Consider the following 27,141-nt stretch of genomic DNA (forward strand, 5'->3'; position numbering starts at 1 on the left):
TTCTATAGTCTTCTAGATCCTCTATCTGCTCTATAGTCTTCTATAGTCTTCTAGAACTTCTATCTGCTCTATAGTCTTCTATAACCTCTATCTGTTCTATAGTCTTCTAGATCCTATATTTGCTCTATAGTCTTCTAGATTTGCTTCTATAGTTTTCACATTTCATGACTTTAAGACAGGATATCTATGGCCGGACAGAATCTGTCTCTGGAATGAAAAACATGTTTATCCATTAACTAAATATACAGTCCTTCAGTCTAAAACCCAAGATGTTTAAATACCAGATCCTTTCTCCTATGAAACATATACTTTTAGTCATCAAGTACTGTACATCACATTTTGGCAGCCAAACCTAACATTGTGGGTATGTTTGATACGTATTTCATGTTGTTATCAGTTCGTTTTTGAACTAGTGGCAGACAGTCAAGGTGAAGGTTGGCTGCATTGTCTCCTTGCGCTGGTCCTTGGCAACCTGGGCCCATATTTATAAAGCGTCTCAGAGTAGGAATTCTGATCTAGGATCAGGTCCGCTCTGTCCATATAATCTTAATCATTGTGATCTAAATGGCAAAACTGACTTTAGATCAGAGATGCTTTATGAATACGAGCTCTGGTTTTGACAAGTTAAAGAATAAGTCTGAGACCATCTGTCTGGAAACAATAACAGTATTATAAAATAAACTCTGTAAGAACAATGGGTGGGAAAGTAAATGATTGCAGAGTAATGTATGTGATTGACATCCAACAAACCGTTGGCGCTGAACGATACCCTCTGTTGTCCTCCATAGCCTTTCCAAGAAAGCGATTATTCTCAGTGGTGTAGCTGGTATTTTCATGCAGGTTTGTATCAGCAAACATGTGCCTTGGACCTCTTTCTGTAATTATACTGTGTGCCATGTTAGAGTGAGAGTCTATGTCCCAAATGGCGCCCATAAGGCTCTAATCAAAAGTAGTGCACTACATAAGGAACAGGGTACCATTTTGGACACAGCCTCTGTAATTATATTGTGTGAGTGAGAGAGAGAGGGAGATCTGTTAAGGTTGTTTGCCACAGCTCTGAAACCAATAACACAAAGTACACTGACTCCAGGTCTGAAAACATTCAGGGTTAGTTCTTGTGGCAAAATCACTGAGAATGTGGGATACAACAGAGCTGGTTTGAGTAGTACCCAAACAATCTGCTGGCAGATAGAAGGCTTGGTATGTGTGTGTGTTGAATTGTCAGTGTGTGGTTAGCACCCAATTTAGAACAGAACTGTGTTCCCCTGCCATGTTAGCACCATAGCAAACACTTTAGTATAACAAACTGTTTCTATAGTGTGTATACTTGTATGTGATGACTCTCTCACCTCTCTTTCTCTACCTCCCTCCCTGTCTCTCATCCCTCTTTCTCTACCCTCTCTCCCCCTTCCTCTTTCCCTCTCCATCTTCCTACTTCCGTCTCATCCTTCTATCCCTCCTCCCCCCATTAGCGTCCGTTGGAGAAGCCTGATGGCCTGGACGTCTCAGACCAGAGTAAGGAGCACCCTCAGCACCTGTGTGAGAAATGCAAAGTCCTGGGCTACTACTGCCGACGAGTGCAATAATACCTTACTAACCTGAACCCTCCAATTTCCTCAAAAAGAGAGGAACCATTTCATGTCCCTCTTCTCCTCCTCTGTCAGAGAGAAACCTAGCAACCCTTCTGTACTGCCTTCCCATTTGCCTCTTCCCCCTCCAGGGGAAAGAGCGGAACCTCATTGTCCTCACCAATACTGCCTCCCTTGCCCCCCCTCCTTCTCATCCTTTCCCACCCTCTCTCCCCTCTCCACCTCACCTCCCCTCTCCCCCATCACCTCTCCCTCCCCTCTCCCCCATCACCTCTAACTCTCCTCTCCCCATCACCACTCCCTCCATCACCTCTGCCTCCCCTCTCCCCATCACCTCTCCCTCCCCTCTCCCCTCCATCACTTCTACCTCCCCTCTCCCCATCACCTCTCCCTCCACTCTCCCCCATCACCTCTCCCTCTCCTCTCCTCTCCCCCATCACCTCTACCTCTCCTATCACCTCCCCCTCCCCATCACCTCTCCCTCCCCTCATCACCTCTACCTTCCCCCTCATCACCTCTACCTCCCCTCTCCCCATCACCTCTCCCTACCTTCTCTCTCCCCATCACCTCTCCCTCCCCTCCCTCCCCATCACCTCTCCCTCCCCTCTCTCCCCATCACTTCTCCCTCCCCATCACCTCTCCTCCCTTCTCTCTCCCCATCACCTCTCCTCCCTTCTCTCTCCCCATCACCTCTCCCTCTCCTCTCTCCCCATCACCTCTCCTCCCTTCTCTCTCCCCATCACCTCTCCTCCCTTCTCTCTCCCCATCACCTCTCCCTCTCCTCTCTCCCCATCACTTCTCCCTCCCCATCATCTCTCCTCCCTTCTCTCTCCCATCACCTCTCCCTCCCTTCTCTCTCCCCATCACCTCTCCCTCCCCTCTCCCTCCCCCATCACCTCCCATCTCTGAATTAGCTGGTAAACCTTATTTTGCAGAGGTTTGTCACTAAGCACAATTCCTGTCCTTTTCCTAATGGTAAGGGCATGGGAGAAACTGATCGAAGAACTGTGCAAGGATAAACCTCAGCCCTGACAGGGCCTTGTGGCCTTGTGTACCCTAGCCTAAAAACCATGTAACCGACATCCAATGTGTGTATAATATGATATTGTTGTCACTGACAGTATTGTCCACCCCTTGGGGTTTTATTCCCTCACTTTGGGAGTCTGTTGGTTTTGTGTTTACAGAAGAGTTCTGCCTTAATTTTCCCTGTTAAGTGAAGTGTGTGGGGAGCATTAAAACAGACAGACAGGCCTTCTAGTGATGCTAATGTAACTATCGTCATGGGCTCAAGTCGGGGTCAAGGGGTCAATGTCGGGGGCAATGTCTGGGTCAAAGGTCAACTTATACATAAATAACTGTGAATTTATTATGAATTGATTATTGATTGATTAACTGAGGGATACCGTACCAAACATCCCTGGCTTACATGTTACATGTGGCGTATTTATTATTTGTCGTCTGCTTGTCTGTTGTGCAATTTTTTATTGATTTAAACTGGGACATATATATGTATATATACTATATGTATACTATATGTATACTATATGTATGTGTGTATGTTTGTATATCAAAGTATTATTGTGTAACTGCTTCCACTTGTCTTTAGAAACGACTGTAGGTTGAGATAGAGTCATTCTTCGTTTAGGTGTAGTACAGTGATAATAACGTTGATGTTTCGTATTAAACAAGCTGTGCGTTTACATCGGCAATGAAAGTAGAGTTTAGGTATTCATCGAATTGACAAGATTTTAACATTTGCCTGTCAAAAGGCAACTATGCAATAACAGCAGTTTCTGTGATGATAAAGGCTGGATATCTAGTTTCTCTTAGCCAATATCCCCTTCATATTTAGACTTTTAAGTGTTAGGTTCAATCTATCGGCAATGCTGTAGTCTTTTTTCCCTACCTAATTTGACAGTTTACTTCCAAACAATAATTTTATTTTTGTAATGAGTTTCTTGAAAAGTAATTCCGTGCTGCACTGTATGTATGCAACCAATATTCTTATTAAGGACTCGACTTCAGCATTGTTATTTCTGGCTAGCATTTACAACTAATCTATTTGGTGTAGGATGCCGGGAGATTGGCATAGTTGATTAGAACTGGTATTTGAAATGGTATATAGAGAAGTACTCATTATACATTTCAAAGTGGTTTTATAATATCCATATTGCAATTGCAAATTGTTGCAATCTTTTGTAGGACACACAGCTGACCAATAGAGCTGTTGCAATCTTTTGTAGGACACACAGCTGACCAATAGAGCTGTTGCAATCTTGTAACACTACTTTAAGACAGTTTGACCTAGAAATATAACAGTGAATCTTGCTAATATCTGTTTCCAAGGGGTTTAACCCCTTCATAATGTGTCAAACAAGTGACAGCAGTAAATGATGTCTGGGGAAAGAGAGATGGATGGATGGAGGTAAGATTGCTATAATGGTTGGTAAAGTAGAACGAAGTGGAAAAGTGGAAATGTTATCTTGTAACAAAATGGACATTTGTATTTTATCAGAGGACGTTTTGTAAGTGTGGTGATGGATTAAGTTTATGTTTCTGTGTGTTTGATTCCACATCCTATCATGATTTAAACGTTAAATCGTGTCTTTAATAGAAGAGACGTAACTAACCATTACCTCTGTTTACAAAGATATAGGTCTATACTTTCAACTTCATAGTTGGAGGACCTAGAGTGAAGAATATTTTTGATCCAACATTTTGTAACAGTGGGTATAGTTGTATCTTAGCAATGAAGGCTATTGACACTTTTGGAACATTGTTATTTTGTGAGTATAGTTGAAGTTTGCTACCACTTTTCAAAGTGGAGGTGTATTTTTCAAATCACACGCATTGGCTTCTCCAATATTTAGAATGTGTTTAATGGCTCTATAAAGGTTGAATTCATAGTTGTATATTTTATATTATCCGAAAAGTACTAGTGCCTTGTAAAAAGAGAATAATTATTTAGAAAAATTGGACGGAAAATGAATAAAGAGGAGAATTGAACTTAGTTTGGAGCTGTAATTAACTCATGGCTAGAAGTAACAGTTAGGTAGTGTTTTGCCAAGTCTGATGCCGGTTCAAGATGTGAATACATATGGGAAAACAATACTATTACCCCATTAGCAATGAGAACTGGCTAATGTTTTCCTCGACACCATTTTGTTGAGTTTGGACGCAGTAACTAAAGCATCTGGCAAAAATCACACACACTGTTGTCTGTTGTCATGGAATCAACAACAATGTTATTTTGTAGTCAGTACACTAATGTGAATGAGGTTTGCACTAAAAGCTGTAGACCTCATCCTCGTTCTTTTAACTTTGGCCGGGATTCAATACGATCGCGGGTTATATGGTTTGTGGCTTTTAAAGGCCATTTCCGATTGAGCCGACATATGCAGCGTTTATTGTGAATGGGATCTCTGCGAACAAGGGAACATTGCCTTTATAAACTGCAATGCCTATAACCCGCGATCGGGTTGAATCCCAGCCATTCGCTTTTTGAGATAGTCTGTTTATGACTTATTGATTGATTCAACACACACAAGTATGAGCTTGGTCTGTAATCTTTCATTCAATGTGTGGATACAGAACAATGCATTAAGCATAATTTGTTACAACTTGGACCATCACACTCAGTTGGTGTTAGTTACATGTTTGTGGGGAGGTGAAGCCTGGTTCCAGATTTGTTGGTGCTTTCTTGCCAACTCCTATAGTCATTGTCACAGCACAATCACATCTGGAACCAGGTTACAGGATAGGAGCCTACTCATTAAATATTAGGCTAGAAATCAAATCAAATCAAATGTTATTAGTCACATGCGCCGAATACAACAGGTGTAGACCTTACAGTGAAATGCTTACTTACGAGCCCCTAACCAACAATGCAGTTAAAAAAAACATGGATAAGAATAATAAATAAAAGTAACAAGTAATTAAAGAGCAGCAGTAAAAATAACAATAGCGAGACTATATACAGGGGGTACCGGTACAGAGTCAATGTGCGGGGGCACCGGTTAGTTGAGGTAATATGTACATGTAGGTAGAGGTGTATATATAGTGGTTGGGAGATGTAGCATAGCCATTCTATGGAAATTTTATTATTATCATCTGAACAAAAAGGGGCTTGGAAGGAAAGAATAGTCGACCATATTTGATGTGAATCGTGTATTGATACACAGGGGTTTCATTCATTGACTACAGGTCATAGTAGATTATTATTTTCTCCCCACATAACGTTGGGATCAATTCTATATTTTCACTACAACTGAGCAGAACACTGCTGCTATCCAAACATTACCATATATTCTGGTCTAGGCTTTATTCGCCTCACAACAGCAGTGTATCAGTATATGTTTCCATTAGCCGTTTCCATTAGCTTGGGTATTAGCCAACTAAACCGAAAGTGCTAATACTGATCAAAATCGATACACAGTAGGCTTATGAGTGCTCTGACTTTTAAGGAATACAATGATAAGAATATCCTTAAGAATATAAGAAATATCTTGAAGAATATAAGAAAAAAATCAGCTGAGATATTTTTGGAGGATAGTCTGATTCCATCCAGAGAAGTTTGTGAAGAAGAAGCCATGTGTTTGAGATGGCATAATAAGAGCTAATGGAAGCAGTTAATACATTGTGTTATGCATTTTAAACATACAGTATACAAATACTTTTTCAGATGTGTTTTTTGTCCTGAATTTACATATACTTGACTTTTCTAGATCATTTTCAGTATGGATTTGTTATTTTCTATGAAAGATGTGTATTTTGGAAAAAACCTTTATAGATGTTACATTTTTCTAAGCAATTTGCTAAAGAAAACAATCCAAGAGTTATTTTTCCCAGAAAAATATATTTAGCAAATGACTGTTTTATGTATATATTAGATGGCCATCATCTTAAAGGATCTTAGATCTGAAATGTTATGCAGCTTTGAAGCTTTCTATGTGAAAAAGGGCCTATATAAAGCTTTGAGACAAATAAAGCTTTGAGTTTTTCATTGATGTTTTACAATGATCTGAGGGGTTTATCCTACAGAAATATTTATGGAAAGAGTTTTTACAACACTTTTTTGTATAAAATACGCAACAAAGTTATACTAAGAAGGAAATATTGATGTCTACATAGATTACTATTAAACAAAGTTGGTACATAATTATTAATACCCTTTACTCAATGATAAGCCATTTTGTTTTTTATTTGTTTTGTTTTGTGTTTAGAAATGTTATCATCAGTATTAAATAACCCAGAATGATACCCAAGTGCTTTAACTAATATGCCTATGAGTTGCCATTTGTGTCCTTTGAGTAGCATGCATTCATGTTGTATTACGAGTATTACCTTATTAAGAAAATGGCAGACATAATTACCAATGTTTTGTTATTCAAGTTCTATATAATTGATTAAGATCTTACTAGGTTACGCAATAACACTGTTAACATGCAGAATATATCTTTTTGTTACATCCTAGTGACTGATACTCTCCACTGTATATGCACATTCAACTGTGAGTTGTAGTTTGCTCAAAGCAGCTACAAGGCACTTCTCTGAAATGTTATGTTTTTATTCATAGTTTAGTACAGAGAGTGTAATTTACTTCTGTTAAGCAAGTGTGTGAGACAAAACACTATTGTAGAATTTGCATGTGCATGTGTTTTGCTTTTAAATGGAAAAATAAGTATTACTTTGTGCAATGTATTTAATTTTAGCACAGTAACGTAGTGGGCTACATAGGATGTGCGCCAAATGGCACCCTATTCCCTTTATAGTGCACTACTTCCGACCTGGGCCCATAGAGGGCTCTGATCAAAAGCAGTACACTATGGAGAAAATAGGGTTCCATTTGGGACGCACTTATGGCGGAAATAGGGTTCCATTTGGGACACACTTTAGTCTCTTAGCATTCTCAACAACATCTAATTGATTGTTACTAGTCATAAAAATGTATAATTGACTGATAGTGTATACCAATTAATACATACTGACTGAATGTGCTGTTTTAACACTTATGTGGTCAATTAGACATTGATGTTTATGTTCTTTGATGTATGTAACATTTTGAGATTGTAATGCTATAGTCGAATTGGTGTGAGTGAGTTAGGATGATGACTGGGAGGTTGTTGTGGAAACAGAAAAGAACACTTCTGTTGCATCACGTCCATGAAACGGCATTCCAAAATGTGCCTTATTCGTTAGTTAGAAAAACAAAAAATGACTTTAGTGCTTTAGTACTATTAGGTGTTGTGATGAATAAAATAAATGTTGAATTGGAAATATCTGGATTGTGTTATTTCGGTGCATTGTTAAATGTTTTATATTCCTTCCTAGGTAGGGGTTCAACCAACTGGAACACCTACACACAATTGTGTACTGTGCCTTACCCACTGATGAACTAGATAGAATTTCACCATATTGCTTAAATACAGCTATCCAATCCTCTCAGATAGAATTTTACCATATTGCTTAAATACACCTATCCAATCCTCTCAGATCTACACAGGGATTAGGATTAGGGGCTACAATACAACAATAAAGCTTTATTGTCCATATGTTACGGCGAAGAGAAATCAGATCACACACATCACACCAGTTGTTTCTGGACATGGCCTAAATGTACTGTACATTTCCTTCAGTATTTAAAGTACATCTGCAGGTTTTCTCCCTGACATAAGACTGAACGGAGTGGATTGATTGTGATGTGAATGATTGGTCCATTAAACCAGGCAAGCTCAATAAAGCACAGATAAAGTATTTTAAATTATTTCAAATAATATTTTAACACAGGTCTGCACTGCTGAGGGTCGCTGGTTGGAGGAAGGAGGAAGATGCCTCAGGGAGCTGTTGTCACTCTGAGCGATGGTGGACTTCCTATTCTAGTTCAGACTAACTTAGTATGGGAAATACCAGGGAGACACAGAGGTAGGAAAAGTGACTGGTTTATTTCAAGAATTTTACTTAAACATGTTTACTATTACAATGTAATTTAGGTTTAGAAGGCTTTTATCTCTGTACTTAGAAAACATTTTTCTCCAAATGTTGTTTCTGTGAATCATGTACTCTAAATGAGAAAATAGAGAATAAATAAGAAAACAGTTTTACTAAAGCTGTGGATAGGTTTTTTAACTAAGCCTACAGACTAGACCAGAGCACACATTCATGCTCGCTTCAAAATATACTATACATTTGAGGAGGGGCACAACTTTCACTGGGGACGGGAGGGACATGTCCCCCCCACATTCTGAAATATCATTTTTGTTCCCCCCCCAGTTTTAGCATTGAAATGTGATACAAAACAAAGCAACGGTGTGCTTTAGGATCATGCAGACACCTCCGAGCGGTCGGGTAGGGTGTTTATCTGACTGGATAAAAAAATATATATATTAAAATGATGGCCCCCTTACTTCTAAAAACCAAAGTTGCGCCCCTGTATTTGGGTTGATTTTAGAGAAGTGTGTGATACAAGAAGAACTTCATTGCTTTTAATGATTGTAAACATGTTATTGTTTCGCATGAGTAGGGCTATCGCACTGGACGTGGTCTGCAAAGCCAAGTTTCCATGCACAGGCTTGGACACAAAATTCCAAATAGCTTAAACTTCACAAGAGGGTGGGGACCCAAATGATATCAAGTTTGTTACAACATCCCTAGCTCAAACACAGAACTGGGGCTAAAGTGTCTCTATGGCAACAATGTAACTGGAGAATTCAAACAAATGGTTGGAAGGTCAGAGCGCATATGGTTTTATTTAAGAGCCAGGGGAGTTTTTTCATGTTTGGTTCATTATTTACTTTCATAAACTATTAGCTTAATAAGCACCACCACCACCCAGACACTTAGTCTCTGGTTCTTCAGGCTTTGGTCTGGCCACTCTCACTGCATTTCAACAGGGGAGATGTGTTCTGTTTACAATAAAGACAACATCACTACAATAGAAGGAAGAACCGCACCATAGAAATACAGTAACTAGAATTATAGAAATGGAAAAATGCTATCCTATTTCCATGGTAAGAACTCACACAAAATAAAGTTGGCGGTGTGCATAAAACTAAATGTGGTTTTTGGCAGTGGTGGAAAAAGTAAAGGAAAAGTAAAGACAGTGGAAAAAGTACTCAATTGTCATACTTGAGTAAAAGTAAAGATACCTTAACAGAACAGAATGACTGAAGTAAAAGTGAAACTTACCCAGTAAAATACTACTTGAGTAAAAGTCAAAGTATCTGGTTTTAAATAGCTAGTAGAGCATCGAGCCAGCGGGGTGGTGGCACTGGAATCCTCATCTCTCCCAAGTGGACATTCTCTCTTTCTCCCCTGACCCATCTGTCTATCTCCTCATTTGAATTCCATGCTGTCACAGTTACCAGCCCTTTCAAGCTTAACATCCTTATCATTTATCGCCCTCCAGGTTCCCTTGGAGAGTTCATCAATGAGCTTGACGCCTTGATAAGTTCCTTTCCTGAGGATGGCTCACCTCTCACAGTTCTGGGTGACTTTAACCTCCCCACGTCTACCTTTGACTCATTCCTCTCTGCCTCCTTCTTTCCACTCCTCTCCTCTTTTGACCTCACCCTCTCACCTTCCCCCCCTACTCACAAGGCAGGCAATACGCTTGACCTCATCTTTACTAGATGCTGTTCTTCCACTAATCTCATTGCAACTCCCCTCCAAATCTCCAACCACTACCTTGTATCCTTTTCCGTCTTGCTCTCATCCAACACTTCTCACTCTGCCCCTACTCGGATGGTATTGCGCCGTCCCAACCTTCGCTCTCTCTCTCCCGCTACTCTCTCCTCTTCCATCCTATCATCTCTTCCCTCTGCTCAAACCTTCTCCAACCTATCTCCTGATTCTGCCTCCTCAACCCTCCTCTCCTCCCTTTCTGCATCCTTTGATTTTCTCTGTCCCCTATCCTCCAGGCCGGCTCGGTCCTCCACTCCTGCTCCGTGGCTCGACGACTCACTACGAGCTCACAGAACAAGGCTCCGGGCAGCCGAGCGGAAATGGAGGAAAACTCGCCTCCCTGCGGACCTGGCATCCTTTCACTCACTCCTCTCTACATTCTCCTCTTCTGTCTCTGCTGCTAAAGCCACTTTCTACCACTCTAAATTCCAAGCATCTGCCTCTAACCCTAGGAAGCTCTTTGCTACCTTCTCCTCCCTCCTGAATCCTCCTCCCCCTCCCCCCCCCCTCCTCCCTCTCTGCGGATGACTTCGTCAACCATTTTGAAAAGAAGGTTGACGATATCCGATCCTCGTTTGCTAAGTCAAACGACACCGCTGGTCCTGCTCACACTGCCCTACCCTGTGCTTTGACCTCTTTCTCCCCTCTCTCTCCAGATGAAATCTCGCGTCTTGTGACGGCCGGCCGCCCAACAACCTGCCCACTTGACCCTATCCCCTCCTCTCTTCTCCAGACCATTTCCGGAGACCTTCTCCCCTTCCTCACCTCGCTCATCAACTCATCCTTGACCGCTGGCTACGTCCCTTCCGTCTTCAAGAGAGCGAGAGTTGCACCCCTTCTGAAAAAACCTACACTCGATCCCTCCGATGTCAACAACTACAGACCAGTATCCCTTCTTTCTTTTCTCTCCAAAACTCTTGAACGTGCCGTCCTTGGCCAGCTCTCCTGCTATCTCTCTCAGAATGACCTTCTTGATCCTAATCAGTCAGGTTTCAAGACTGGGCATTCAACTGAGACTGCTTTTCTCTGTGTCACGGAGGCTCTCCGCACTGCTAAAGCTAACTCTCTCTCCTCTGCTCTCATCCTTCTAGACCTATCTGCTGCCTTTGATACTGTGAACCATCAGATCCTCCTCTCCACCCTCTCCGAGTTGGGCATCTCCGGCGCGGCCCACGCTTGGATTGCGTCCTACCTGACAGGTCGCTCCTACCAGGTGGCGTGGCGAGAATCTGTCTCCGCACCATGCGCTCTCACCACTGGTGTCCCCCAGGGCTCTGTTCTAGGCCCTCTCCTATTCTCGCTATACACCAAGTCACTTGGCTCTGTCATATCCTCACATGGTCTCTCCTATCATTGCTATGCAGACGACACACAATTAATCTTCTCCTTTCCCCCTTCTGATAACCAGGCGGCGAATCGCATCTCTGCATGTCTGTCAGACATATCAGTGTGGATGACGGATCACCAGCTCAAGCTGAACCTCGGCAAGACGGAGCTGCTCTTCCTCCCGGGGAAGGACTGCCCGTTCCATGATCTCGCCATCACGGTTGACAACTCCCTTGTGTCCTCCTCCCAGAGTGCTAAGAACCTTGGCGTGATCCTGGACAACACCCTGTCGTTCTCCACTAACATCAAGGCGGTGACCCGATCCTGTAGGTTCATGCTCTACAACATTCGCAGAGTACGACCCTGCCTCACACAGGAAGCGGCGCAGGTCCTAATCCAGGCACTTGTCATCTCCCGTCTGGATTACTGCAACTCGCTGTTGGCTGGGCTCCCTGCCTGTGCCATTAAACCCCTACAACTCATCCAGAACGCCGCAGCCCGTCTGGTGTTCAACCTTCCCAAGTTCTCTCACGTCACCCCGCTCCTCTGCTCTCTCCACTGGCTTCCAGTTGAAGCTCGCATCCGCTACAAGACCATGGTGATTGCCTACGGAGCTGTGAAGGGAACGGCACCTCCATACCTTCAGGCTCTGATCAGGCCCTACACCCAAATAAGGGCACTGCGTTCATCCACCACTGGCCTGCTGGCCCCCCTACCTCTGAGGAAGCACAGTTCCCGCTCAGCCCAGTCAAAACTGTTCGCTGCTCTGGCACCCCAATGGTGGAACAAGCTCCCTCACGACGCCAGGACAGCGGAGTCAATCACCACCTTCCGGAGACACCTGAAACCCCACCTCTTTAAGGAATACCTAGGATAGGATAAAGTAATCCTTCTAACCCCCCCCCCCCCCCCCCTTAAAAGATTTAGATGCACTATTGTAAAGTGGTTGTTCCACTGGATATCATAAGGTGAATGCACCATTTTGTAAGTCGCTCTGGATAAGAGCGTCTGCTAAATGACTTAAATGTAATGTAAATGTAAATGTTCTTAAGTACAGTGGTAGAAAAAGTACTAAATTGTTATACTTGAGTAAAAGTACAAAGTAAAAGTAAATACTATACATCAAATTCCTTTTATTAAGCAAACTAGACGGCACTATTTTTGTATAATTTTTTATTACGGACAGAAAGGGGCACATTCCAACACTCAGACATAATTTACAAACACAGTAGGTGTGTTTTGTGAGTCCACCAGATCAGAGACAGTAGGGATGACAAAGCATTATATTGATAGGTACCATAATTCTGTCCTGCTTAAGCATTCGAAATGTAACGAGTACTTTTGTGTGTCAGGGAAAATGTGAGGAGTAAAATGTACATTATTTACTTCAGGAATGCACTGGAGTAAAAGTAAAAAGTGAAAGCTATACATCAAATTTCTTATATAAAGCAAACCAGATGGCATGATTTTCCCGTTTTTTTTTATTTATTTGGGGACAGTCAGACATTTACAAACACAGTATTTGTGTTTAGTGAGCCCGCCAGATCAGAGGCAGTAGGGATGACAACACGTTATATTGATAGGTGCTTGAATTGGACCATGTTGCTGCCCTGCCTGAGCATTCGCAATGTAACAAGTACTTTTGCCGTCAGGGAAAATGTATGGGAGTAAAAAGTCCGTTATTTTCCTTAGGAATGTAGTGGAATAAAAGTAAAAGTTGTCAAAAATATAAATAGTAAAGTACAGATACCCCAAAAAACTACTTAAGTCATACTTTACGTTACTGGTTTTGAGAAAATAGTTGACACCACACAGTTGATAAAATATTGTATCTGTATTCTGAACACCTTAATAGCTCATTCACTACTAGTTATTGTAGCATTCTTTACTGACTGGATTCCTGTATACTAATACGGTATAACTGTAGATTGACTTCTGCAGCTAAAACACAAATAGTTAAAGCATTTCTACAGTAGAAGTGTACCTTATTTCCAGTAAATTGACCTTTACAGCTTTGTTCCTAGCCAAGTGAGATGAACCAGTTGATATTCCAGTATAGGGGGATTCATGGACAAATAGAAGCCAAATGTATGATGTCACATCCTGCTCTGAAGGACAGGAAGTTGTGTGGAGGTCTGGCTGTCTAAAAAAAGACATGGGATCCGTTCCAGGAAGTCTTAAAAGCAGGAATAATTAGTGACGGTGGCATGCAGGACACAATGAAACTGAGCAACAGAGTAAAATCTAAAAACATAGATTTATTTGGCAGTAAATGTACAACATTATTTTATACATTCTATAGGTGTCGGGTCCATCATACATGCCTTAAATAGATTATAGATTATTTTCTTTAGAAAAATATTAGTGACATCTAGAATAAAAAGCACCCATTTCAGAGGTATCTTAGTACCAGTGTTGAATTACTCCAAAGTCCAAACCTCTCCATACAACAACTCTTGAATGTATAAAGCACAGGCTATGAACATGAGAAGTTGTCATGAGTACAGACAGTATAAATGCTATAGAGTAAGTGTGTGTGTGAAGGGAGAACACATTGTCCAAAGACAATGAGATTAGATGTATGAGAGACAGCTGACAAGAGACTACATGTATGAGAGACAGCTGACAATAGACTGCATGTATGAGAGACAGCTGACAAGAGACTACATGTATGAGAGACAGCTGGTGTATTTGTGGTTGTCATTCTTTAATTTGGTGAGGAAAACAGAAGAGCTAAAACACTTTTACAAAATTGGACGTTTCCAAGAGTCGTTGTCCATAGTGACCTTCTCCAACCTGTCTGTCTGTGTGTGTTTTACTTGATCTCCCCACAGTCCGTGATGGCAATTTTCTTTACCACACCACCGTCATGACAACCAAAGGATTCCATCTTGAAGACTACCTCCATGCCCTCCTTCACCTGACCAAAGACCACGTGTTTATCATTCAACCTAAGAGGGAGAGAGAAAGATGCAGTCACCAGTGAAGCTGACCAAAATGGAAATTATTCTAAAACACAACTGTGTGTCTAACCTGTGTCTAAAACATAACCTACCATTCAGTTTTAACTGTGCAGATGAAGAACTGAGAACCGTTCGTGTTCGCCCCTGAATTTGCCATGGATAAGATACCTAAAACAATGGAAACATCAGAGCTTGCAGTATAGTACCAGTTAATTTATGTACATTGTCAATTGTATACTGAACAAAAATATAAAACGCAACATCAAAACAAATTGTATGTCACATGTGCCGAATACAACCGTGAAATGCTTAGTTACAAGCCCTTAACCAACAATGCAGTTCAATAAATAGAGTTAAGAAAATATTTACTAAATAAAAAATAGATTATAATAACTAACACAATAAAATAACAATAACAAGGCTATATACGGGGGTACCGGTGCCGAGTCAATGTGCGGGGGTACAGGTTAGTCGAGGTAATTTGTACAATTTCAACGATTTTACTGAGTTACAGTTCATATAAGGAAAGCAGTCAATTTCAATTAATTAATTAGGCCCTAATTTATGGATTTTTCATAACTGGGAAGGGGAGCAGTCATGGGTGAGTCTGTGAGGGCAAAATAACCACCCACTGGGGAGCCAGGCCCAGCCAATCAGAATTAGTTTTTCTCCACAAAAGGGCTCTATTACAGACAGAAATACTCCTCAGCACCCCCCGACAATCCCTCAGATGATCCCACAGGTGAAGAAGCTGGATGTGGAGGGCTGGCGTGGTTACACATGGTCTGCGGTTGTGAGGCTGGTTGGACGTACTGCCAAATTCTCTAAAACGACATTGGAGGCAGCTTATGGTAGAGAAATTAACAATACATTCCCTGGCAACAGCTCTGGTGGACATTCCTGCAGTCAGAGTGCCAATTGCACACTCCCTCAAAACTTGAGACATCTGTGGCATTCTGTTGTGTGACAAAACTGCACATTTTAAAGTGCCCTTTTATTGTCCTCAGCACAAGGTGCACCTGTGTAAATATCATGCTGTTTAATCAGCTTCTTGATATGCCACACCTGTCAGGTGGACAGATTATCTTGGCAAAGGAGAACATTTGAGTGAAATAAGCTTTTGGTGCATATTAAAAATGTCTGGGATTTTTTTTATTTCAGCTCATGAAACATGGGACAAACACTTTACATGTTGCGTTTATATTTTTGTTCAGTGTATATACACAACATGACTATCAAGGCTTCCATTTCTCAAAACTTTATTTCTGTGGATCAAGTACTCTAACATAATAAATCGATAGGAACACTGTGGGGTAAACTGGCTGCAGGGCATAGAGCAGCAGCTAGAACACATCTGGATTGGGTAAAGGTCTATTTCCAGGTTGTCATTATGCAAGAGAACACACCCTGAGCTGAAGAAGTGTCCATGTATCAACATGGGGTTAAGGTTTAGTAAAATAAAAATATGTATGCTAGATGGGATGTTGACTTGCTTGGAAAGTAGGTCATTTGTACGTATTGAAATAACCTGTCTGTGTAGTCAATAACGCCATCTAGTGGAGTGCCTACAACAACTCTTCAACGCATGTTTTACACACTAGGGTCAACTAACCATAGTGTACTGTCTTCTATTACATTTTCCCCCTAATTTATCCAGCATGGTTCCAACAACAACGGTGGATGCATAACCAGGCTAGCCCAGTACAGCTCAGCCCAGTTTAGATCAGCCCAGTTTAGATCAGCCCTGTACAGCTCAGCCCGGTACAGCTCAGCCCGGTACAGCTCACCCCGTAAAGCTCAGCCCGGTACAGCTCACCCCGTACAGCTCAGCCCGGTACAGCTCAGCCCGGTACAGCTCAGTTTGGCCCTGAAGTGTGATTAAGGGAACAGAGGTCAGACAGACAGAGGAATTCGCTGGTTTAGTGATCCAACATACCTGGCCCAGTGTGTTTCAGTTTGAAGTTCTCGTCTTTGAACTTGGTCCCGTATATGGACTTGCCTCCAGTCCCGTTGTGATGCGTGAAATCTCCTCCCTGAGGACAGAGAGTGAGTTAGTGCTCTTACTTTAAGACAACACCACACAACATTGTAAATAAATACAACCTTCATAAGGGCTGTCAACTTATAGTAGTGTAATTAAACAGGCAGGAAGAGTGAGCTTGTCTGCAGTGGTTGGTAAACCCTCAACTTTCTGGCCAAAAGCCCTGGATCACTACACTACTCCCTCCTTTCAAAGAGCATGTCCTCGGGCTAGCCTTAACAGGACGACACCTTACAGGAACGCGCTCACCGGCCTAGCACATCTGTGGGGCAAGGTCCGATCACGTCTGACACCAGTGTAATGAAACAGGCAGGGAGAGTGAGCTTGTCTGGAGTGGTCAGCAAACCCTCAACCTTCTGGCCCGTAGTCCTGTGCGCCATCGCTTGTGCCACAAAAGCATTCTGCAGTGGCAGAGTCGATATCAGAGCTTATAAACACAGGGTCGCTACAGTAGAGATACATTCAATTTCAATGAGGGGCCAAAATATTTCAATTATTGCAGAACACAGAGTGTCAACGTGATAGCCTATTGTACTCCATAACTGCATGTCCTTTCTAATGTTAGTCTGTTAGTTACTATGTTAGCATAGTTACATATTAGCATATATATAATATTGTACAGGTTGTTACACTGATATAACACAGATCTATGGCCAAACAAGACTGTTTACATAGAAATAGAGGTTTCTCTATGACAAGGTTTCCTAAACTCAGTCCTGGGGTCTTCCATGGGTGCACGTTTTGGTTTTTGCACTAGCACTACACAACTGATTCAAATAGTTAACTCATCATCAAGCGTTGATTATTTGGATCAGCTGAGTGAGTAGTGCTCGGGCAAAAACAAACATGTGCACTCTTGAAAGATCCCAGGACCGAGTTTGGGAAACCCTGCTCTATGATAAGGTAAACCCGGCTACAGTACCTGACACATGAACTCAGGAATCACTCTGTGGAACACTGATCCTTTGTAACCAAAGCCATGTTCCCCAGTGCACAATGCTCTAAAGTTCTCTGTCAGAAAACAACGACATCAATTCACTACTAAGTAAAACACAATGTAAGGTTATACAGTGCACTATTTTATTTGTTGTCATTGTCCAGGTAAGTCTCATTGAGTGGCTATTTCTATAGAACACAAATCAATGTTTACCTGCTGTTTTGGGCACAGCAGCTGCATTCAACTGTAATAAAATGTAAATAAAGGACAATGTCAGGTTAGTTAGGTAGATAAGCAGGTTTAATGTATTGATTGGCTCCCATGATTATTTCTAGTCTGTCGTTATCTATGGCTAAACAATGTATTGATAGCCAGCTAGTTAGATAATAGCCTTTATTGCTAGAAGCTAACTGGATAGTTTTGCCCTTTTCTCTACATGAACATGCTTGGTTGAACACACTGGCCATTTAGCAAGCGTAGCTAGCAATCTTATCAACAACCCAATCAGTTCATTAACCTTTGAGCAGAAAGAGGGGTGTGACTGTAGCTAAAACCAACTGCAAATGAATGGGCTTAGCTACTACAACTAAGCATGGCTACCTATCTAGCTAGCTAACTATTTTAACTAGCTAAGCAAGCTCTGCTGGACATGGCGTAAAATGAACCGTCAACTTGTGCAGAAATAGCGTTATTCTATGTAGGTATGTGTATCTGCCTTTTTACTGTTCTTTTGTGTAGCTAGCTTAGCTAACGTTAGCTGGCTAATGGCAGATTTAGCTTGCTACGGGTCCGCATCTACGCTAGCTAGCTACGTTAGTTAGCAAGCTACCTCTATGATGATTCGTCCCAGAGGTTCGTTGTCAGCTGCGATGTCAAAATACACGACTGGGTTCTTGACGGGTCCAGACGAAAACAATCTGGTCGCAGCAATTGCCAAAGAGCAATATTTGATACGATTTTTCATTTGCAACATCTTTGCATAGTTGTCAACATTAAGTTCTGAGGATGGGGGTGTGTGTACACATGACGTCTCTAAGACCCCAACAGCGACACAGAATGATGACGTTGTGAACATAAACAGATTTGTATTTTTATTTAAACGTTATTTAACTAGGAAAGTCAGTTAAGAACAAATTCTTATTTACAATGACGGCCTACACCGATCAAACCAGGACTACACTGGGCCAAATGTGCGCTGCCCAATGGGACACAATCACGGCCGGTTGTGATACAGCCTGGATTCGAACCAGGGTGTCTGTAGTGACGCCTCTAGCACTGAGATGCAGTGACTTAGACCGCTGCTAGTTCATGAAAAGTATTAATACATTTCTGTCTACAATATTAAATAGTATTTTCATTGTAATTATCAGAATGTCTTATTCCGCCCCCCATCAAAGCCCCAATATATACATCTAATTAGCATAACAAAACAATCCCCATCAAATTCCATCCGTTTAAGCTAGATGCATGTCAAATAAATGTTTTATACATTTTTTTTATACTTCAAGGGGTCTTAAAAATAAAATTAACCTTGGTATGACCTTAATACAATGTTATATCATAGATAATCCCCCCACCCCCCTTTAGTTTATACAGGGCTTATACATGCCGTCCCTAGGAGGGGTGCGTCACTTGAGTGGGTTGAGTCACTGACGTGGTCTTCCTGTCTGGGTTGGCGCCCCCCCTTGGGTTGTGCCGTGGCAGAGATCTTTGTGGGCTATACTCAGCCTTGTCTCAGGATGGTAAATTGGTGGTTGAAGATATCCCTCTAGTGGTGTGGGGGCTGTGCTTTGGCAAAGTGGGTGGGGTTATATCCTGCCTGTTTGGCCCTGTCCAGGGGTATCATCGGATGGGGCCACAGTGTCTCCTGACCCCTCCTGTCTCAGTCTGCATCAGACTTCAGTATTTATGCTGCAGTAGTTTATGTGTCGGGGGGCTAGGGTCAGTCTGTTACATCTGGAGTATTTCTCCTGTCTTATCCGGTGTCCTGTGTGAATTTAAGTATGCTCTCTCTAATTATTTCTCTCTCTCTTTCGGAGGACCTGAGCCCTAGGACCATGCCTCAGGACTACCTGGTCTGATGACTCCTTGCTGTCCCCAGTCCACCTGGCCGTGCTGCTACTCCAGTTTCAACTGTTCTGCCTGTGGCTATGGAACCCTTACCTGTTCACCGGACATGCTACCTGTCCCAGACCTGCTGTTTTCAACTCTCCAGAGACAGCAGGAGCGGTAGAGATACTGTCAATGATCGGCTATGAAAAGCCAACTGACATTTACTCCTGAGGTGCTGACCCGTTGCACCCTCGACAACTACTGTGATTATTATTATTTGACCATGCTGGTCATTTATGAACATTTGAACATCTTGGCCATGTTCTGATATAATCTCCACCCGGCACAGCCAGAAGAGGACTGGCCACCCTTCATCGCCTGGTTCCTCTCTAGGTTTCTTCCTAGGTTTTGGCCTTTCTAGGGAGTTTTTCCTAGCCACCGTGCTTCTACACCTGCATTGCTTGCTGTTTGGGGTTTTAGGCTGGGTTTCTGTAGAGCACTTTGAGATATCAGCTGATGTAAGAAGGGCTATATAAATACATTTCATTTGACGAGTTAAATGACTGTGTTATAAACAGCCTCTTCCTTTTTAGGGTCATTTCAAACAGTGCATGCATGTAATGTGTGTTTTGCTTGTGAGAGCCTTATTATATAACTATCATATTGTTATAAAGGGTCTTTATACTGACTTGACTGTCAGTTGGTCTTGATAGACCCAGCATCCTCCACTGTAATTTTGTCTGGTGGTTGATGATGCATTTAATGCGGTTAAAGTTACATAGGGCATAGAACTTAAGATGTATTAGAAAACCAAGATCACGAGTTTCATCTGAATACATATTTATTAGATAAATATTAGGATGTCACGTCATCTAACTACATACAGTTTTGCAAGACTAAAAATCACAATTCATTTTTTTCTGACCAGTTTAGAATATGAAATGACTGTACACAGAATGTACAAAACAAAAAAGACAACTGCCACTTGGTGTGCCAATCACTTCAGATTGTACCTTGGAAGTAATATTTTTTGCCTAATTGTGTAAAAACTGTAAATTTGCCAAAATTGTACAAACTGTAAATTTGGTATCAACAATCTTTAGGAACCACTCATGGTTCCCACGTCCCGATTTATTCCTCAAAATTATCTTTATTATGTTGTTGTAGTAGCACCTTTATAAAGTACACAAGTAATAGAGAAATACACAGAAGTTTTACACAAAGGGAAACAAAGGTTTCTTTTTTTTCTCCTTTTCCAACACCCCCATGTTTGAGAAGTAGATAAAGTATCTTACATGAATGAACATGTGGTTGGAGACAGAGGGCTGTACAGACTATCAAACACAACTCCATTTCCCACAATTCAACAGTCTCTTCTGACAGGAGGATGCAAACTTTACAAATTCTAAATACACAATGCGCATCATTGCCCCGTGTGGAGAAAATGTCTACATTTCTGTAAGTTAATGTATCTCTATCTGTCATTTACACTATGTACATGCATCCATCAGAGACCCTCCAGCCCCTATTCCTGCATTTTAGTGACAGAATACAGAGGGCAGGGGATCACATCTCCCATTTTCTTTAAATGAAAATACATTGCACCCTCTAACTAACACACTCCACATGTGTCCATTGACTGTAGATCTACAGTTTGGTGTGGAGCCTGAACCTCGGACAAGGCGTATCGAGAGTAATGTTGATAGACCAGACTTCAGCATCATGTCTACACAGATCTACAGATAGACAGGGCAGGGGAGTTAAAATACCTCACTGTGGCAGTGCATTGTCTTCAACAAACAGACATAGACACAGACAGACAGACAGACAGACAGCCTAAAATATCGTAGGGTCAGTTGTGTTCAGGTGATTCAACCAGCGTTGGGGATCATTCTTAAGTCCTAAAAATATCCACCGATTGAGAAGTCTTCAATTTCATTTAGTAGCCTACATGATCTGAAGTAAACCAAATTATGATTATTCTCACAGTCACTGAATAATTACAGAAAATAACTTAAAATAGGAGAACAATATCAAAAATGCTACAAGGATAGAATTTTACGCATGATGATCTTGTGTTGTACAAAACAGGATTCACAAAAATAAAAAATAACTCACATTCAATTCCAGAGGGTATTACAATTTAGACTTGACTTAAACAAAAATGATAGAGGTTCAAGTCACTTTCCTCCACTTTTCCCCAATACATTAGCAAACATTTTTAAAGCATATATTGTCAGGATGGCAACCATTTTAAAGTATTGTCTTTATAAACAAACCATTGTGGGATCATGTGTGATGTACTTCCTTTTGAACAAAAGTTTACAAAATACAGTTTAACAGTAACAAGACATAGGAAATGCAGTGCAACCACACATCTGTTCAGAACACTTTTTGATGGGCTCCCTAAGTGTATGGTTTTGATGTATTTTTTAACCTTTATTTAACTAGGCAAGTCAGTTAAGAACAAATTCTTATTTACAATGACGGCCTACCCCGGCCAAACCCTAACCCGGAAGACGCTGGGCCAATTGTGAGCCGCCCTATGATACTCCAAATCACGGACGGTTGTGATACACCCCGGAATCTAACCAGGGTCTGTAGTGACGCCTCTAGCACTGAGATGCAGTGCCTTAGACCATATTATTCTTACATTATAGTAGATGTCCAAGCTAACTCCTACCAACTGTAGGATAACTTTGGTGATGCATCACGCATGGCCATTTTCCAATGAACAGTAGAAATGAAACAAACATGAAAAGAAAAAAGCTGGACAATACATTACCATTAGCCAAAATCCTTCCTTTGCAAGAAAATGTCAAATAAAATCATGATAAAACAATGCAATGGCTAGAATGTTTCTGGCTAATCTAGAACAAAGGCCATTGGCACGCATGCACTTCTTAACAGCACACAGTATGGTTACAGGAGCAATTGCAGGCCTGTAGAACAGAGGAAGACTCCCGGTAAAGAGGGATCTGGCTCTATTAGAATGGCCGACTATCTTTTGCATCACTAGCTGTGTCTCTATGATAGACTAAATAGGGACGGACTGTTTACTTCTCTTTTTCTATCACTCTCATCCTCACTCTTTCTCTTGCACACACACACACACACACACACACACACACACACACACACACACACACACACACACACACACACACACACACACACACACACACACACACACACACACACACACACACACACACACACACACACACACTTCTGAGCCAAAACAAATGTTTTTGTAAAACTTATTTTTGCATAGCGCACTGTCCGATATGGCATTGTACTGTAACACCAGGGAAGAGAAACTTGAACAACATTGGAGGGGGGCGATAGACAAACTGAATAGAGTTAACAGTGCTGATTCTTATGTAGACTGGGTGGGCTAGCTAGCTAGCTGGGTTAGGATCCTCATCCACAGGCCTTGGTCTCTCCTCTGTGCTCTGCCTGCCATGTGGTGTGGTGTGACCCACTGTCGGTTGTGCTTCAGTTAGACTGGATGGTACGTACCCAGTGATGACGGACGTCCCGTTGGAAATACACACTATGAGCTAAAGGTCAGAGGTTATAAGAACACACTGTATGTCAAAGGAATGGGGTTAAAGGCTGTGGTCTCAGGGGGTCAGAGCTTGGAAGAACACACGTCAAAAGAGGATAGATATAAACACTGGCTAGGACAAGAAGATGACTTTTCTTTCCTAGTCATGTATTTTTTTCCTTTTTTTTTGTATAAGGGGAAAATAAGGACGATACAAAATGCTACAACACTTTTCCCTAAAAGCTCACACAGAGAGTTCAGCCTGTGTGACGTCATACACATAGAACGTGATTATTAGCTGCACAGTTTAAGTTGGAAAAGACAAGAGATAAAATATCACTGAAGGGGTAGACAGCCGACATGGCCGTCGATGTTGTCGGCCGGAGGAGCTCCGCAGCGGAGCAGTGTAAAGAGTCTTTACACGAGGAAGAGTGTGTGTGAGGAAGAGGAAGTGAGGTCAAGAGTGCATTTCCTGTTTCCTAACTCTGTCACACACAGTGTCCACTCCCTGTCATCCTCATCATCACCTCATGTTCTGACAGATGACCTCAGCGTTGCTCCTATGCCACCTACACGTCTTTGTGTGTGTGTGTGTGTGTGTGTGTGTGTGTGTGTGTGTGTGTGTGTGTGTGTGTGTGTGTGTGTGTGTGTGTGTGTGTGTGTGTGTGTGTGTGACACTTGACGATGTCCCCACTACCAGTCCATATGAGGACAACGGTGTGTCTATGGACTCTATGGAGAGTCCAGCTGGTTGGACACACCCTGTGGTGTGTGTGTCTGTCTGTAGAGGAGGTTTGGGTTTGGCTCGAGGGGTGAGGGAGGTGAAAGGTTAATTGTTCTCGAAGAGGGAGAGGAGGTCATCGTTGCTGTTGGAGGGGAGGTCTGGAGGATCCAGATAGGACAGGAGCTCGTCTGGGTTGGCCAGCTCTGGAAGCAGCTGTAGAGAGAGAGAGAGAAAGAGAGAGAGAGGGAGGGAAAGAGAGGAAGAGGGAGTGAGGGAGGGAAAGAGAGGAAGAGAGACAGCGAGAGAGAAAGAGTGAAAGAGAGAGAGAGCGAGAGAGAGAGTGAGAAAGTGTTTGAGAGAGGGAGATGGAGCGAGAGAGGGAGAGATGGAGAGAGAAAAATATAAGGGAAGATATACGCATTGTCATTAGACTGCTCACTTCTATCCAAAGAGTCTATTTAAACAACTAGCGGCATCAACATACTGTAGCAGTGGACTTTTCCCATCAAACCATAGTTAGGCAATGAGAGAAGGGTCCTTGCTATCCAGAATCCTTGCGACGTCCCAAATCTGACCTTACCCCATTGAAGTTGAAATGTAAAATGGTTATGTGTAAGGGTTAAGAATAGGGTTAAGGTTAGGTAAGGGTTATGGTTAGGATTTAGGGTACGGCCGTCCCAAGGATCCCGGGTTGCACTAACAATGAGATAAGGTTTAGCAGACGTGGCATCCGTAAGCACGATGTCACAATGATGTCACACTTACATCTAGGGAGGGCTCAGGCATGTCACCACTAATTTGACCTTCGATGCCCGAGGACGAGTGGTTAAAGTTCAAATCGCCATGCGGGCGGCTGTTCTGGCCTTGCTGCTGTTGGGGAGTTGGGGCCTGCTGGCGAGGGGGCTGCAACGACTGGTTGCTGTGATGTAACGACTGCCCTGATTGGCTGCCACCATGATGTAACGACTGGCTGTTGGGGTGAGGAGGCATGTGTGCGCTCTGCTGTTGCATGGAATTATGGTGCCGATCAGTGGTGGAAGGATGAGACATCTGAGGAGAGAGAGAGATATGGAGGGAGAGAGATAGGGAAGGAGGGATGGAGAGAAAGAGGGAGACAGAGAAAGGAGTGTGGTTTAAAGTAAGCTCGGAGCTGACATGCAGAGGGTGACATGAGAAAGACTGCCAAGACACGCTGTGCACAATGCCAAAGCTAACGTGATCCAGATCAGTGCTTTTCTTTGACAGGCCTTACAAACATTACAACAACCTATACCAGATGATTTACAACAGTGTGCAACTATTACTACTCCTTTCATACGACACTTTTTGGACCCTGCACCTGGGAAATGTTTGGATGTGGGTATTTGACTTTTTCTATGAGGATTTTCAACAACTCTGGTGTGAGCCCTGGTGGTTGGTGATGGAGGTGTAGGAGACTTACGGGGTCGTTGATGCCGTGGCTGAGGGGCTTGTCCTGGGATAGGAGAACCACAGGAATGTCTGGGAGGTGGGACAGCTGTGGGGGGTGGATAAAGTCACTCATGGGGGATCCTCCTCCCCCTCTCAGTCCACCTCCACCCCCTCCTCCTCCTCCCCCGCCTGAGGGGTTACCGTGGGGGAAGTCAAAGTTCCCGTGGCCGTGGTAATTGTTGCCTAGCAGCACAAAAAAAAACACAAATAAGGGGAGAGATTTCTTAAGTTGTTTTACCTACCTTAGTATGACTGTAGTTGCTCTGGATAAGAGTGTCTACTAAATAACAAACATTTAAAATGTAAATGCAATGTCTGAATTCTGAAAATGGTCTTTACCTGGGCCTCTGGGGCCACCGTACTCCCCTGGGTTTCCCCCGGTGCCGCCTCCCCCGTGCTGAGCAGGGCCTGATGGGTAATGGGAGGGGCCAGGGCCCAGCTGGGCGATCATCTCCATGACATTGGGCATGGTCATCTGGGAGGGGCTCATGGTCTTGAAGCGTTTGGCCAGCGGTCCATCAGGGTCTTCTTTGATATGGAGGTCAGACTTGATGGGCACCGGCCGCCAGCTACACGATGGGTCAATGGTCACCTCCTCAAACTCCGAACTACGGGAAGAGGAAGGGGACATTTTTATACAGTCCGATATTACGGAGGAAGTGGAAAAGTCCAGTATGGTAGTAATATTGGGAATAGTGGAAAATAACATTTAAGCACTGCAGGTTGAAGAAGGGAATATTTATGGTCCTAGACACTATAGAAATACTAGTGGGAATACTGGAAAAGAACATGAAGCACTGAAGGTTAATAATAATAACAATAACTATTATTAGTAATAAAGAAGAATAATACATACTTCTGGATGGCGTTGAGGATTCCCCACATGTACTGGTCCACCTCTAAACCCTCTAACAATGCAGTTTTACTGCGATGAGAAAGAGAAAGGAGGGAGGGAGGAAGGGGAGCGAGAGAGAGGAGTGGAAGAAGGAGAGGGGAGGGGAGAGGAGGGGGAGGAAGGAGAGGGGAGAGGGAGGAAGGAGAGAGGAAGGAGGGAGAGGGGAGAGAGAGGGAGGGAGAGTGGAGGGGAGAGAGAGAGAGAGATGGAGGGGGAGAGAGAGAGATGGAGGGGGAGGGAGAGAGATGGAGGGGGAGAGAGAGATGGAGGGGGGAGAGATGAAGGGGGAGGGAGAGATGGAGGGGGAGGGAGAGAGATAGAGGGGGGAAAGAGATGGAGGGGGAGGGAGATGGAGGGGGAGGGAGGGAGAGAGATGGAGGGGGAGGGAGGGTGAGAGATGGAGGGGGAGGGAGGGAGAGAGATGGAAGGGGGGAGAGAGATAGAAGGGGGGAGAGATGGAGGGGGGAGGGAGAGAGATGGAGGGGAGGAGAGAGAGATGATGGGGAGAGAGATGGAGGGGGAGAGAGATGGGGGGCGAGATGGAGGGGGGACAAGAGAGAGATGGAGGGGGAGGGAGAGAGATGGGGAGGGAGAGAGATGGAGGGGGGCAAGAGAGAGCGAGAGAAAGGCATTATTTTAACTCATTCAAAGAGGAGACATAACTTTATTGACAAAACATAGTTTGGAAATGGTCACCACATACTTGCACACAGGACACCTCCACGTCCCCCTCTCACAGTTCAGCTGCAGATACCACTCCAGATCAAAACACTGGAAGACAAAACACATCAGAATCATGTATTTCCTAAACAGGGGATATATTGTATGATCTGTCAGGTGTATTGCTTCAAGACCAGGTTAGCCCACTGAGCTAAAGCCTAAGCATTAGCTCTGGGAGCTAACGTGAGTCTTCAG

The 27,141-nt window shown here is 42.9% G+C and overlaps 3 protein-coding genes and 1 long non-coding RNA gene across 11 annotated transcripts in view; 2 read left to right on the top strand and 2 right to left on the bottom strand.

Moving 5' to 3' along the window:
• Window positions 1–7,865, top strand: part of LOC106577169 (zinc finger CCHC domain-containing protein 24) — a 78,113-nt gene extending 70,248 nt beyond the window's left edge. Inside the window, exon 4 of the mRNA XM_014154985.3 lies at window positions 1,473–7,865. Coding sequence (XP_014010460.1) covers window positions 1,473–1,586 — 114 coding nt within the window. The 3' untranslated portion in view covers window positions 1,587–7,865. The remainder of the gene's footprint in view (window positions 1–1,472) is intronic.
• A 5,967-nt stretch (window positions 7,866–13,832) lies between these two features.
• On the bottom strand, window positions 13,833–18,600 carry ppifa (peptidylprolyl isomerase Fa). Of its 2 annotated transcripts, XM_014154986.3 has the most exons (6): window positions 18,365–18,598; window positions 17,749–17,779; window positions 17,521–17,609; window positions 16,494–16,590; window positions 14,650–14,725; window positions 13,833–14,545 (listed from the first exon to the last, which is right to left on the bottom strand). In XM_014154986.3, exons 1-6 carry the CDS (start codon window positions 18,506–18,508, stop codon window positions 14,410–14,412), a joined length of 573 nt encoding a protein of 190 aa, XP_014010461.1. In that variant the 5' UTR covers window positions 18,509–18,598; the 3' UTR covers window positions 13,833–14,409. The 2 variants fall into 2 exon arrangements, with proteins under 2 accessions (XP_014010461.1, XP_014010462.2); XM_014154987.3 differs by lacking the exons at window positions 17,521–17,609; window positions 17,749–17,779 and having other exon boundaries at window positions 18,365–18,600.
• LOC145861734 (uncharacterized) lies at window positions 17,604–22,803 on the top strand. The gene is made up of 2 exons (XR_014381370.1): window positions 17,604–18,236; window positions 19,575–22,803. It is a non-coding gene; the product is annotated as an uncharacterized LOC145861734 (long non-coding RNA).
• LOC106577220 (zinc finger MIZ domain-containing protein 1) overlaps window positions 20,411–27,141 on the bottom strand; it is a 242,404-nt gene continuing 235,673 nt past the window's right edge. For all 7 annotated transcript variants that reach the window (XM_045700990.2, XM_045700993.2, XM_045700991.2 and 4 more), the window contains 6 exons: window positions 26,930–26,997; window positions 26,188–26,256; window positions 25,671–25,939; window positions 25,303–25,514; window positions 24,627–24,911; window positions 20,411–24,074 (listed from right to left, as the gene is read on the bottom strand). In XM_045700990.2, coding sequence (XP_045556946.2) covers window positions 23,967–24,074; window positions 24,627–24,911; window positions 25,303–25,514; window positions 25,671–25,939; window positions 26,188–26,256; window positions 26,930–26,997 — 1,011 coding nt within the window. In that variant the 3' untranslated portion in view covers window positions 20,411–23,966. The remainder of the gene's footprint in view (window positions 24,075–24,626; window positions 24,912–25,302; window positions 25,515–25,670; window positions 25,940–26,187; window positions 26,257–26,929; window positions 26,998–27,141) is intronic.

This window comes from Salmo salar, chromosome 18 (assembly GCF_965601325.2).
Source record: "Salmo salar chromosome 18, fSalSal1, whole genome shotgun sequence".
NCBI lineage: Eukaryota > Metazoa > Chordata > Actinopteri > Salmoniformes > Salmonidae > Salmo > Salmo salar.

Bases quoted from the DNA above. Each gene is read 5' to 3' on its own strand.
- ppifa (XM_014154986.3), bottom strand. From the start codon at position 18,508: ATGTTGCAAATGAAAAATCGTATCAAATATTGCTCTTTGGCAATTGCT. The intron at 17,610-17,748 runs GTAAACATTGAT...GTTTTCTGACAG, and splicing joins TGCTGTGCCCAAAACAGCAG to AGAACTTTAGAGCATTGTGC. The intron at 14,726-16,493 runs GTATGTTGGATC...CCATTGTTTTAG, and splicing joins ACTGAAACACACTGGGCCAG to GTATCTTATCCATGGCAAAT.